We start from the raw sequence: 13,276 nt of genomic DNA, 5'->3' as shown, positions 1-13,276 counted from the left end.
ATGACAAGCACCATTGAACAGCACCCATTCCGGTAGCGAGAGCTGGCTCTTCAGGGGAAGCGAAACGACATCTCACAATTCAGGTGTAGAAAGACGGCCCACGACGATCTCCACAGGCAGCCCGTGATGTTCAAGGGGGACTATCACCTCTTAACAAGTGTTCATCTGGCTCAAAAGGGACGTCCTGCGCCGCAAAATCCATCATACTTGCGCTCGCATTGTCATTTTCATACAACCGGGCCTGTGTTCGGCTTTTCTTGCCTTTCTTCTTCTTGGTGTTACTAACGGCTTGGGGTATCTCGTCGTCCAACATTCCAGCAGGACCTGTGGCCAAAGACGTGCTTCCCGAGAAAACCGTCGTTTCTCGATAGATGATAGAACCGTCGTCTATAGCTTGCTGGCTGGTGATGTTCTGTGCATATGAGAGAACCTCATCACCAAACACCCACTTCTGCTGGGATGTTGAACCCGGAGTTTCGGCGAGAGGAGCCTGACTAGACATCGCAGCCGAATTGACTCCAAGCCTGGTCTTCACCCCATCTGGGAAGAGGGAGATGGTGACTCTGCGGTCTGAGTGGAAAGGCTGATACGGCGCATTGGTCTCAATTTCGGCCGAAGCGAGCGGATGCGGCGTTCTCAAACCTCCATCTCTGGCAGGCCGTACTTTCCAGAAGCTGAGCAGTGCAGAGCTCTCGCTGCCTTCCTCTCGTGCTTCGTCTGAGCGGTGCCTCGAGGGGAGGCCCGCAGCGAGTTCCGCAGCTTTGGGGAGCTTGATCGCGACAGCCCTTCGTGCATCGAATACAGATACCGTCTCCATCTGCCGGTTCCCCCTAGGCTTTGTCATACGTACGTAGTAGTTCTTGATATTGCTTTCGTCGAGAATGGATAATACTGACTTCGCGTCCCGCCGCAGCCAACAGAATATTCCCACTCGGGCTGGGATCTTCAGGTGGAGCCTACTCTGATTCGCGTGTCGTATACTGGTAACAGTCTCAGTAGCGGCACCAAGAGACTTGCTAAGTCCTGCCGCCACTGCCCTGCTACCACTTTTAATAGTGGTGGTGGAGGCATACCCGATTCCAGACGGAGCCATCCCTGCCATCCCACTGCTGACACTTGGTGCCCTACCACGTAGGCTTGCAAGCATCGGTTGTGTTCGACCTGCAATGCTCATAGCCGAGGCAAAGAAACCTCCCGCCGGCGCAGGATCATGGTCTGCCTTGATCTGTGAAGGATCAATTGGCGCAGAAGTCGGCCGATCTTTCTTGGTAGGAGGTGGCGGCCACTGGAAAGCAGCTTTAGGCAGATCGAACAGGTGAATTGTCCGATTCTTCGTCAAAATAGCAAACCGGCAGCCTGTTGGGCCGTCCCAGGCAACGTCGACAATTGAAGAAGGACTCAGACGTTCGTAGCGGGCAATTTGCCGCACGCGTCCGCTTTCGGCAGCATTTGGGGTTGTCGAAGTTCTGACATATTTCATCTGCATCAGATCCCAGATATACTGCACGTCACCCTTGCGGTTCGCTGTCAAAATACCGAGCCCGGTTGGCGTGAATGACAGAAAGCTACAGCCTCCAGGTGGCTGGAAGGTGATCATTGGACTGGACTCGGAGATGGCTTTCCGACCTTGGTTGTCTTGGAGCAGCTTCAAGTCGATTATCGTGACGAGATCGGGGTCCTTAGACGAGCCTTGTTGGTCGATAGCGTGAGTAGGCGGAAACTGTGCCAGACCGAGCTGAGGAGAGTAGACTGGAGGGCTGGAGGAGGGAGCAGCTGGCATGTTGGGGCTGGCCGTGTCTCTTTTCCAGTAACTCTGCCAGGTCTGCATGCCTTTCTCACTAATCCATTTCGCGCCCCGTACCGCCTCTTGAGCGAACCCTTTGGCCACCTTGCTGAGGAATGTGTCCACGTCGGGAGACTCCACGTCGCAGTTAGGTAGAGGCCGCGATGGAGCCGTTCCTGCTGTAATATTGGAATTCTTGTTGTGAACCACGTAATCACCCAAGATGGCCCCGATGGACCTCCGCGACGGCGTGCTTGCAGGACAGAAAGCAAGCCATCGTCCATTAAGACTGAGAATCGGCAGATTCTGGCAGTCCGGGCCACGACCGAGGTCAGCAGGTGAAACATCTGCATCCGACCCCGGTCCATGAGAGGAGGAGTCTCTTCTTTGAAACTGGGGTTGTATCGTTGTCCAGTACTTGCCCAAGCATTCAAAGACTGCAGAGTCCTTGCCTTGCCGAATGGAGAAAACTAAAGTCTCTCCGCTGTCACCAGACGCCACAACCAGAAAATTGCCGCCCGAATAGAGTTTCAGGTTCGCTGCTTGATTAATGCTTGAAGGCACCCCGGGAAAGGTCTCCGTGGCTGTTTGCACTCTCAGTAGCTCGGCGACCTGGTAGCCCTTGCTCAACGAAAATACCACCACCTTCGTCTCGAAAGGTTTACGGTGAGTGCCTGGGAAGAGACGGTCTTCTTGGGCCGGAGAAACAGATCGGGATTCACCTGGTCCAAAGATGGTGAGTGCAACTAGGGGTCTGTAGTCCGCGAAGGGTGCTTCACCAGAATTCCATGTGAGCAATGCGGCATCAAGGATGGTACCCTGCACGCCGCTGAGGGCTCCCACATGTTCTGCTTTCTCGCCATTGTAGCTAACAACATGCAGTTCGCCGTCTACAGCAAGCAAGGCAGCCTCGCGAGACTCGGTCCCTGAACCTGGAAGGCGGGCGAACTTCAGTGGGACGGGTTCTGGTAGAGGCGTATGTGGGGGATTTAAGCCCAAGTCGACATCATGAGCGCCGTAGAAATGTTGTTGAGGGAGATGAGGCGGAGCAGGCGGAGATCCATAGGCCGTCATGCCGTAGCCATAAGGCGAGGTCGAGATTCTCGAATGACTCGGGAGCGGCGGGATAGCACTGCTGTAGCTAACTGGACGGGCCTTCCGCAAGGGAGGAGAAATGGGAGGGCTTCTGCTATTGAAGACGCCTCGGCTACTGAAGCCTGGTTCATAAGGGGGGGAGCCGCTGGTGTTCACGCCAGGAATGGGTTCGATGGGGGGAGTTCTGCCATGGACAGCACTCCGAGCCCAGTTGTCAGCTGGGGGAGTGTGCTCATCGGACACCTTCTGGGAAGCGTTCACATCGTTCAAGATGTCGAACGGACTGATTCGTCTGTTCGAAGGGAATGCCTGGGGCAGTTGACCCAGGATGGAAGGAGGAGGGTTTGAGGAGAGAGGAGGTTGCTGAGATTGGCCCATTGACTCGACAGTTCTTTCGGCATGATCGAGGCTGGACAGCTGTTTGACAGCAGCATTCTTTGTCTTTCGCTTTCCTGCTCTTGAAGCGGGAGGATCTTGATCTACCACGGTTTGGAAGCCTTCTCTTTCTGAATTCCTGGACTCGACGGAGGCTGGCTTGTTGGGTGCTGGCATTCAAGATTTGGGGGTGAGACACCGTGCGAGTCCTTTGGTAACTACTCTTTACGAGCAGTCTGGTCCTATCTGCAAGAAGATAGACCAAGTAGCCCACGGTGCATGTAGGGGCGCTTTGTAGTTGCTCACGACTCAATCGAGGGACTGGCGCGGGGTTGTTCGACGCGTCGGTTGGAGAGAGAATGGATGACGAGTGGTCTCGAGCCGTAGATCAGCTTGCACCAGCAGTTGCGTGTTTGGATCTAAGGAGGGACCGATGGGTTGCGTGCAACGAGGGACTTGAGGGTATCTTGTTCTTTGTCTGGCTCAGAAGAAGGAACGGCGGTAGTCAGAGTCAGTCAGGTGGCATCACTTATATGTACTGAGGTGAGAGCAGCGATGTTCAAGAGGCACTCACTCAGCTTTGAGTCAGGAGGCCTTCCAGGCGAACTCTAGTGACCTGCTTATCGGCAACGGGGCGCTGCGAGGGCGTCTGAATGGTCACTGCACCCCCAAGCCCTCGAGCGCAGTCACCTGCAGCACCGTGCGGGGGAGACATTCTCATGGCCACGGCATGTGGCTGGGCGAGTCACGAGTCACTAAAATAGTAAGGCTGTTCGCAGTTTCAGGCCCGGGCCATGGGGACGTCGTCACATTTCGGTACTCCGTACCACACCTCCTACAGTCCGTTGCAACCAGAAGATCAACTTGTCCTCAACATCCACTAACTTGGTCCATACGGATGGATGTTCTCTTGAGTCACAACGTTTTTGTGGTCAGTACGGGGGGAGGTCCAAGAGGAGGAAAGTCTCATCTTGTTGGATGCTGAACGCCTGACTCACATTCCCAAACTCCTCCAATGCTCTTCGTGTCTCCCCACTTGGGACAACCATAGATGGACGCTCCAAGCAGAGTTCAGACCGCAATAGGGCGCAATGCAGAACAGTCCATGCACAAAGATGCTTGCGCCGAGCCAGGAAAAGAGTTTTGGTAGGCGATTTCCATTGATCCGCGATATTGGTTCCATCGACAAGTTATAGGTACAAGATCCCTCGTCACTTTCCAGGCATGTAAATAACTGCAACCATCACAAAGTCTCGGGTTCTCAGATGATGTTGCATACACCTGATTTGTCACTGGACGGAAGGATAACTGCGTTCACTCGACACTGACTGGTCGTGTTATATGGGAAGGTCTTCCGGTGCAAAATGATTGTCAATCTTCGATGTATTGATGGCAACAAAACCATGATGGCCGTATGGTGGTGTCAGCCTGGTTGTCGCCAACACCGGGCATGTATTGCCATTCTGCCGCCTTCTGGTTTATTTTGACTTCTTGGCCGCGGCGGTTCTAGCCTTTGCCGCCTTCTTTCTGTTGCTTCTGATCATGACCATGGCGAGGAACGTCCCCACGACCGCCGAACCAAGGAGAGTGAGGATGACAGGGATTCGAATTGCCCAGACTCGAGGAGGGAACAGGCTCTGAAGTGGATGGTCGTCGTCCACAAACGGCTGCAACAAAGTTTAGTCGGAGGCCTCGTATCTGTGGAATACATCGTACCATGAACAATGTCCATAATGTGTAATATAAGAACACTGTGGTTGCTACCACGAGCATCGCCATGCCCACAAGTTTGTCCAGCTATTGTATGACAGGGTACAATTAGTATCTTGATTGACCGCGCTATCTGCAGAGTAAGGACATACCATCTCGTCACGATTTCCTTTCTAGTTGTATATTCTGCCCTTGAGAGCTCACACCTTGCAAAAGACGGGTCGGAGAACCACTACTGAAGTGTTTGACACGTAGACAGAATTGAACACGCAGTCGCGTTCTCGGAAAATGTCACACATCTCTGGATGGCCGAAACGGGGATCGGCCCCGGGAGAGTTTTTCCGGTTCCGATTTCTGAAAATCAACTTTTTGTTTGCCTGCCGCTCGTTGCCTTCGCCTCAACTTCGAAACAAGGTATCTTCGCCTTCACCAACAAGGTGACTTCGACGATATGAGGTTAACAGTCCATTAACCACCGATTCCAGTCTTTCATTTCACCAGCATGGCGGACACGATGTTGCTCTCCTCCGCCGTCCGCTTGCCCACCCCTCCTCCAGGTGGTTCCTACTCCCCCGGACCTTCAGCAGCCAGAAAGAGATCCCCTCCCTCTCGGTCGCCTTCTCCTCGACGTCGCCGACCTGCGCCCGCCGAAGACAATGAGGAGCGGAAACCGAAGGGGGCGGGGGCAGGGGCGGAGCGTGAGATGGATGACCGAGAGAGGGAACTGCTTGCGCGGTTCAAGCCTAGAGAATCAGATGAAACGAAGCGGAAGCCAATGACTGCGGAGGAGAAACAAGCAGCCGCAAAAGCCGAGTATGAGAAACTACTTACAATGCGATCGGGCGGCACCTATATACCTCCTGCGAAATTGCGTGCTTTGCAGTCACAGATCACCGACAAGTCGAGCAAGGAGTATCAGCGAATGGCTTGGGAGGCGTTGAAGAAATCAATCAACGGCCTCATCAACAAGGTCAATGTCTCGAACATCAAGCACATAGTCCCGGAACTGTTTGGTGAAAATCTAGTCCGCGGTCGAGGATTGTTCTGTCGGAGCATCATGAAGGCCCAGGCCGCTTCGCTACCTTTCACCCCCATCTATGCGGCGATGGCTGCCATTGTGAATACCAAACTTCCTCAGGTTGGAGAGCTGCTACTCAACCGATTGGTCGTCCAATTTCGCAAGGCCTTCAAGCGCAATGATAAGGCAGTCTGCCTGTCTTCCACCACATTCATCGCCCATCTGTGCAATCAACAAGTGGCGCACGAGACTCTCGCTGCGCAGCTACTTTTATTGCTTCTGCACAAGCCGACCGATGATTCCGTGGAAATCGCGGTTGGATTGACCCGTGAAGTGGGCCAACACTTGGAAGAGATGAGCCCTCCTATCGCATTGGCCGTGTTTGACCAGTTTCGAAGCATTTTACATGAAGCCGACATCGACAAACGAGTTCAATACATGATAGAAGTTCTGTTCCAAGTTAGGAAGGATCGGTACAAAGACAATCCAGCAATTCGGGAGGAACTCGATCTCGTGGAGGAAGAAGACCAAATCACGCACCAAGTGGACCTTGATGATGATATAGATGTTCAAGATTCACTAAACATCTTCAAATACGACCCGCAGTGGGAAGAACACGAAGAGGCGTATAGAAAATTGAAGGCAGAGATTCTAGGAGAAGAGAGTGGCGACGAGGACGATGGGGATGAAAGTGGCTCTGAGGAGAGTTCAGAGGATGAAGAGGCGGAACAAGAACGAGCACTGGAGATCAAGGATCAAACAAACACAGACCTGGTTAACTTACGCAGGACGATCTACCTGACCATCATGTCCAGCCTCGATTTCGAGGAAGCCTGTCACAAGCTGATGAAAGTCCAACTACCGGCTGGTCAGGAATCCGAGCTGCCGTCGATGATTATTGAATGCTGTTCTCAGGAGAAGACATACTCAAAATTCTTTGGCCTTGTTGGGGAAAGGTTCGCCAAACTTAATCGGCTCTGGACGGACTTGTTTGAACAGTCCTTTGCCAAATACTACGACACAATCCATCGGTACGAGACAAATCGGTTACGGAACATTGCTCGGTTCTTTGGACATCTGTTAGCCACCGATGCTATTGGCTGGCACGTGTTTTCGGTGGTGCACCTCAACGAAGAAGAGACTACTTCCAGCAGCCGTATCTTTATCAAGATACTGTTCCAAGATCTGGCCGAAGCCTTGGGTATGCCCGAGCTTCAAAAGAGGATGAAGGATGATATCCTGCGGCCCAGCTTTTCAGGAATTTTCCCGACAGATACACCTCGCAACACACGATTCGCCATCAACTATTTCACATCCATCGGCATGGGCGCCCTCACGGAGGAGATGCGCGAACATCTCAAAAATCTGCCGAAACCGGAGCTGCCTGCCCTTCCAGCGCCAAAGGATGACGTTTCCGACTCGGAAAGCATCAGTTCGTATTCCAGCTATTCGAGCTATACGACGAGTAGGTCATCCACAAGAAGTCCTGCTCGACGGGTGGACAGGAGGTCTCGGTCGTTAACTCCAGATAATCGGTCGACGGGCAAGACTCGCCGTCGCCGTGTTTCCGTTTCTGCGTCGAGATCACCGCCTCCAGCTCGCGAGGCCAAAAGACGGGACAGAAGCTACACCTCGTCGCTCTCGCGCTCTCGCTCACCCCCACGACGTGCGGTGCCGAGACGACGATCATCCTCCTATTCGGTCTCTCGAAGTCCGTCACCAAAACGAGGACGAGACATCGACCCTCCACGGGGGCGAGCACGCACACGTTCTGCATCCTACAGTAGCTACTCTGCCGATTCGCGCTCGCCGCCCCCGCGCCGTCTCCCGGCTCGCCGCCAGGGCAGTTATTCGACGTCACGGTCCAGATCCCGATCCCCACCACCACGCCAAGCCAGTCCTGCTGTACATCCATCTCGTCGACGCAACTTACCACCGGCAAGACCCAAATCCAGATCACGTACACCACCGCGGTTCAGCCGTCGACCAGCGCCAAGAAGGAGCCCAAGCCGCAGTCCGTCGCGTTCACTGTCGCGGTCTCCTCCACCGAAGCGGAAGGCCGACAGATTTTCCCCAAGCAGGAACAGGAACAGGAGTCGGAGTCTGACCCCGCCCCGCCGAAGAGCACCTCCACAAGGAGGAGGAATTCATCTAGCGTCAGCGGGCGATCGGCCTCCAGGTCGAGGTCACCGTTACCTGCACGAGGGATGCAAAGCAAGGGTGGAAAGAGGCGATGGTCACCGAGCCCGAGCCCGAGTCCGAACAGACGAGGCGGCGATGGAAGAGCGAGGGCTGCGGATTTCGACTAGTTCTGTGGGCTAGGTATATCGGGAAAGGATGGAAAGGGCACAAGAACCGAACATGGTGGTTTCTTTGAGTAGGATGAGCATATTTCCGATGCAAATGCAAAGGTCCAGCACTTTAGCCCGGTAGCCAGTCTATGTCTCGTTCTTCCCTCGACAGCAACAGTGAGAGGGATACCGATAGTGACAATGGTTTTCCATATACGTCTAATCCCAGTACTATCTACCCAGGGGGACACCCGGAGACTCACTTTGGGAAGGGGTACGAACGATGAGGTACAGTACCTACTTCCTACCAGGCCGATGAAGCAGGCATTCACACCCTCTAGTGAGGTGAGGTGAGGTGAGGGCTACCAATATCAATACCAATACCAATACCAATGCCATTCATTCATGCATTCATTCCCAGAACCAGTATTCGCGCCTGCCCGCCGATCGCCGCAGTGAGATCGTCTCGTGCCGTATAAGGTCATGTCGTCCCGTCCGCCCATGCCATCCTCTTTTATCATACTATGCCATACGATACGATACCATACCATACCATACCATACCATATTACAGCATGTGTCATGCATGCCATGCTCTGCCACGATGATGAAGATGATCAGGGTGATAGTAGCGAAACAGACAGAACAGCTCCGTCGTCCATGGATACCGTAACATCTCTCTCTCCCCCCCTCCTCTCTCTCTCTTTTTTATCTCCTTTGAGACCTCATCGCCGGCCCCGGCCTCCTCCTCTCCCCCCTCCTCTCTCCTCTCTCCCCCCTCTCTCCCAAACAATAAAGTTAGGTCCGAGCTAGAAGCACACGCATGAGTGTGTATAAAAACATAGGAAAGGAAGGGTGGATGGATGCATATATGATGGATCCCCCCTAAGTACGTGAGTCTTGTAGCGCCCGGGCGGAGGGGGAAGGTGTATAGGATCCGTTGTGTGATTGATTCCCCAACGTGCAAACAAATTATCTGGCCCGTTTGATGCTGAGACCAATATCCGTGGCGCCCATCACTCGCCCCGAACCCACCAATCAACCAATCATACCCAGCTAGCCAGCCAGGTAGCCGTCCGGCGACATCTTCTCCCTTTACTCCCAACGCCTTATGCTTGTCCCGTCGTCGTCGTCGTAGCATTTTCATACCGAGTCGTCGTCATAAGCAAATCGTACATCCCTCAGCCCTCTCCCGCGACCGCCGCCTCTGTACCCGCTCCACCCGTCCGGCCCGCGGACGCCCATGCTCTGGCAGAACTGCTCGTCGCCGGGGGGTCTCTGGTTCTTGGTGTTCCCCGTCAACATGCTCTGCAGGCTCATGCAGACCGACTCGACCGACTGCACGGGCGACCACCCCACCGAGCCCAGCAGGTCGAGACAGATGATGCCGTTGGAGTAGATGTGCGGGTGGATCGGAATGGGACGGCCGGGAAAGGGGGTCGGGGACTGGGACTGGGACTGGGACTGCTGTTGTTGCGGTTTCGCCGGGTCGGTGGCGGAGGGTGATACTTTGATGAAGACGACTTCTGGTGCTTCTGTTGGTCATTTCATTTAATCTCCCGTCTTAGCCATAAACTGTCCACATTCCGTGTACAACAATGAACCCTTCTTTTCTTTCCCCCATCCAAAAGTGAGTGGCACGTACCAATGGGGTATGAGTCTGAGAACAGGAAACTGAGGCGGAACACTTGGTTCATGTAGAGAGGATTGGCGTCGAGGACTTGTATGTCGACCAGCCATTCTCGGAAGTCGTCTGCTTTGACCAGCTCGATGCCTGGAGGGAGTTTTTGTTGTGCCTAAAACGTCGTACCAAAGGTCAGAACTCGCGTCTCGCGGACTGGGAGGCTAGTACAGGCAGGACATCTCGAGGTTTGTCGAGGAGGTTATGACAAGTATGCCGCGGTGTAGTTGGGTTGGGTAGCATGTGGAACTTTACCTTGACCAGTTCCTGCAACGATGGTGGCGGTAATTAGCCAGTGCTCTGAAAGACAAGTCTGGATATGGACTGGGAGTCACCCACCTTCCCCAGTCTCTTCGCCGCGAACATTGTAGCAGGGTAGACCGGGCGGGTCTGGGGGAAAACCTGGGTTCGAGCAGCGCAGGCACTACAGGTGCGGGAACAAGGCTGAACTGGACGAAGCAGCTGAAAGTCTGTGGCTGCGAAACGCAGGTCGAGGCAATAATATGGACGTGTGTGACAGGAGAGATTGGAAGAATGACGGGGAAGATGAGGATACCAGAAGCTCGAAAGTAAGATATAATTCCTCTCAGAGACTCGTAGTTGCCTGTCGTAGGTTGGCAGTGACTGTATCATGAATGTTTCGGTGACAGGACAGTTTTTCGGGGATCGAGTCCTCACCAGCGAGCAATGACATCGCAGCGGCGAATCACCACCAGTCACCAATTATCACCAGGTCACCATTTGGGTGCCATTTTAACCCCCGCAACGAGTCCATTAACAACCCCCACCTTTTTCAGCCCTATTAACACTTTGTCTGGCACTAACCAAGGTCGGTCAATACACTGCTCTCACAATGCTGTATTACCTCGGAAGAAATGACAATGGGTTACTACACCATAAAGTGCCGGGGATTGCATTGAAACAGCGACGATTTTGATTCCACTCCTCGCTCGAACTAATGGAAGCTCCTACATATCTGGGTATAAAAAGTGACACATCTGAATACAGCACCACCACACTAGACAATCTGGAGGACCAGGGCTGGTATGCAACACAATCACAATCACTGCTGCCCTTCGGCGGTAGCCTTGGCCGGCTCCTTTTCTCCGGTCACACTCTCGGACTGAGGAGTAGATGACTCACCCGGTGCGATACCCTGGGTGATCTGAGCATTGATCTGAGTAATCGAGCTTCGTCGCACGGTATTTTCGTCCTGGAACAACGACCACTCGCCAATAAGCTCGTCCGAGAACTGGTCGAGATCCAGACCGATGATTTCGACCTCATCAGTCACTCTCAGGTGCAAGCCGGGGATGTACTTGAGAATAGTGAGCATGATGTAGGAGAGGGTGAAGGACCAGGCGGCAATCGCAGCGATCTCAGCCAGCTGCTTGGCCACCTGGACGCCATGGCCGTCAATGGCACCTTGGGCGATGGTAGCGCCATCGAGAGCTGAGACAGAGGCAGAAGCGAAGATGCCGGTCAGGAATGCCCCGCACATGCCACCGATGCCGTGCAATTTGCTGTGAATGATTGTTAGCGCCAGGTCAACAATAGTAGCAAGTTACGGCGGTACTCACAAGACCTCCAAGCCATCATCAATGTGGAGCCACTTGTTGACGGGCTCGAACAGGTTGACCACAATGGCGGTAATGAAGCCGATGGCAGCTCCACACCAGACAGACACGTAACCAGCAGCGGGTGTGATACCGACCAGACCAGCAATGGCACCCTCGCAAGCGCCAACGACAGAGAATTTGCGGTGCTTGATGTAATCCATCAAGACCCAGCCGGCAACACCCGTGGACGCTGCCAGGTTGGTGTTCCAGACCGCCATCATGGCTCGAATGCTGGCATTCAGAGCAGAACCGCCGTTGAAGCCAAACCACCCGAACCAAATGAGGACGGTTCCGAGGAAAACAATGGTCACATTGTGGGGCTTGTAGACGTGCTTCTCGCCATATCGGCTTCGCTTGCCGAGGACCAGGGCGTAGGCCAAGCCAGCTGTACCACTCGAGATGTGGACGGGGCCACCTCCGGCGAAGTCAAGAGCACCGAAGGTGAACAGCCAGCCGTTGGCATTCCAGGTCCAGTAGGAGATCGGGCAGTAGCACAGGGTGGCCCAGCAGAAGCCGAAGATGATAGACGGAAGGACACGGCCACGTTCGAACGAACCGCCGACCACGATCATAGTCGCGCAGGCACAGAACATCAACTCATAGAAAGCGAACACAATATCGGGGATAACAGCCGAGCCCCAGGACGGTGCAGCCATGACCTGCAATAAGCGTTAGTTTTTTAATTCCTCGGGGAAGTTCTGTAGTCGGTTTCCCGGGTGTTCCTTACATCGATCATTCCAAAGTTCTTCAGGTCGCCAATGAAGGGCCCGCCAGTTCGGGAAAAGGCCAGAGAAAAGCCCCAGAAGGCCCATTGGAAAGAGCACACGGCCATTACTGTCAAGGATTGGAAGACCATAGCCAAGGCAGACTTCCGGCGCGTCATACCACCGTAGAGCAGACCGATACCGGGGACAATGACGAAGACGAGACATCCCATGATCACCTGGTAGACGTAGTGGTACTCGAGGCCGGTGTAAGGCAGGTTGACGTCGATCTCCTGTGGATTGCCGCCATTGGCCATGCTGGAGTTGAACTCCGGCTGGTATTGAGGTTAGCACAGTGCGCTTGGAAGGAGAGTCGAGGACGAGGAACATACGGCCACCGGGACTGTGACTGATGCCATGGTCGTGGACTCAGACAACGCTGGAGGTCGAGTTTCGAGAGGATCACACTGCGGGACAAGAAAGTCTTGATGGAGAGAAGACTTGTGGAGACGACGCAGGACAAGACCTACTATATACCTGGGGCCTGTTCAACGGATATCGGAAGCAGAGTCCATCATGGCGAGCATGCCCGCGGCAAATTTTTCAATGCATGTCCACCTCCACGCTAGATCCCACAGTTCCCAAGGTACCCATAGCTCGTGTGGTCGTCAACACACCCGGTCTGGTACTATGTTTGACCTGGAAGCGAGAAGCACGAGAATTTTTTTTGTTAATTCTGGATCCCTGGGACACGGGAGGCTTGCGGACCTTGACTCGAAGGGGACAGGGCAGCCGACTTGAGAATGGTGGTCCTGAGGCTAAGCCTGGTTGATAGAGAATCATGGGGGGTCGAGATTGGCCAGGAGTAAAAGACGATGTCAATAGCTGGATCAAATGGGTTCGTATGGCCCCCTGAATACGCCCTCGTGGTTGAGTGATGAGGTTGTAAGATTAGCGAGCCTTGCTGGCCTTGCTCTTATCTGTGGAGTCTTGCCAAGACA

The 13,276-nt window shown here is 54.0% G+C and overlaps 5 protein-coding genes across 5 annotated transcripts; 1 reads left to right on the top strand and 4 right to left on the bottom strand.

The window, feature by feature from the left end:
• Positions 1-130: 130 nt before the first annotated feature.
• Positions 131-3,430, bottom strand: AYL99_05335 (hypothetical protein; the record flags this gene model as incomplete). The annotated part of the gene is made up of 1 exon (XM_018836847.1): positions 131-3,430. One exon carries the CDS (start codon positions 3,428-3,430, stop codon positions 131-133), a length of 3,300 nt encoding a protein of 1,099 aa, XP_018693700.1.
• Positions 3,431-4,731: 1,301 nt separating this feature from the next.
• AYL99_05334 (hypothetical protein) lies at positions 4,732-5,032 on the bottom strand (the record flags this gene model as incomplete). The annotated part of the gene is made up of 2 exons (XM_018836846.1): positions 4,732-4,920; positions 4,970-5,032. 2 exons carry the CDS (start codon positions 5,030-5,032, stop codon positions 4,732-4,734), a joined length of 252 nt encoding a protein of 83 aa, XP_018693699.1.
• A 433-nt stretch (positions 5,033-5,465) lies between these two features.
• On the top strand, positions 5,466-7,768 carry AYL99_05333 (pre-mRNA-splicing factor cwc22; the record flags this gene model as incomplete). Its single annotated transcript, XM_018836845.1, has 2 exons — positions 5,466-7,446; positions 7,530-7,768. The coding sequence occupies 2 exons, from the start codon at positions 5,466-5,468 to the stop codon at positions 7,766-7,768; spliced, it is 2,220 nt and encodes a 739-aa protein (XP_018693698.1).
• A 1,646-nt stretch (positions 7,769-9,414) lies between these two features.
• On the bottom strand, positions 9,415-10,318 carry AYL99_05332 (hypothetical protein; the record flags this gene model as incomplete). Its single annotated transcript, XM_018836844.1, has 4 exons — positions 9,415-9,806; positions 9,917-10,067; positions 10,124-10,219; positions 10,292-10,318. The coding sequence occupies 4 exons, from the start codon at positions 10,316-10,318 to the stop codon at positions 9,415-9,417; spliced, it is 666 nt and encodes a 221-aa protein (XP_018693697.1).
• A 697-nt stretch (positions 10,319-11,015) lies between these two features.
• AYL99_05331 (hypothetical protein) lies at positions 11,016-12,694 on the bottom strand (the record flags this gene model as incomplete). Its single annotated transcript, XM_018836843.1, has 4 exons — positions 11,016-11,475; positions 11,533-12,230; positions 12,299-12,610; positions 12,668-12,694. The coding sequence occupies 4 exons, from the start codon at positions 12,692-12,694 to the stop codon at positions 11,016-11,018; spliced, it is 1,497 nt and encodes a 498-aa protein (XP_018693696.1).
• Positions 12,695-13,276: the final 582 nt, after the last annotated feature.

The sequence above is a fragment of the Fonsecaea erecta genome, assembly GCF_001651985.1.
Source record: "Fonsecaea erecta strain CBS 125763 chromosome Unknown Scaff4, whole genome shotgun sequence".
Taxonomy (NCBI): Eukaryota; Fungi; Ascomycota; class Eurotiomycetes; order Chaetothyriales; family Herpotrichiellaceae; genus Fonsecaea; species Fonsecaea erecta.
Note: the sequence above shows the minus strand (reverse complement) of the source record. Positions and strands in the feature narration are given on the sequence as shown.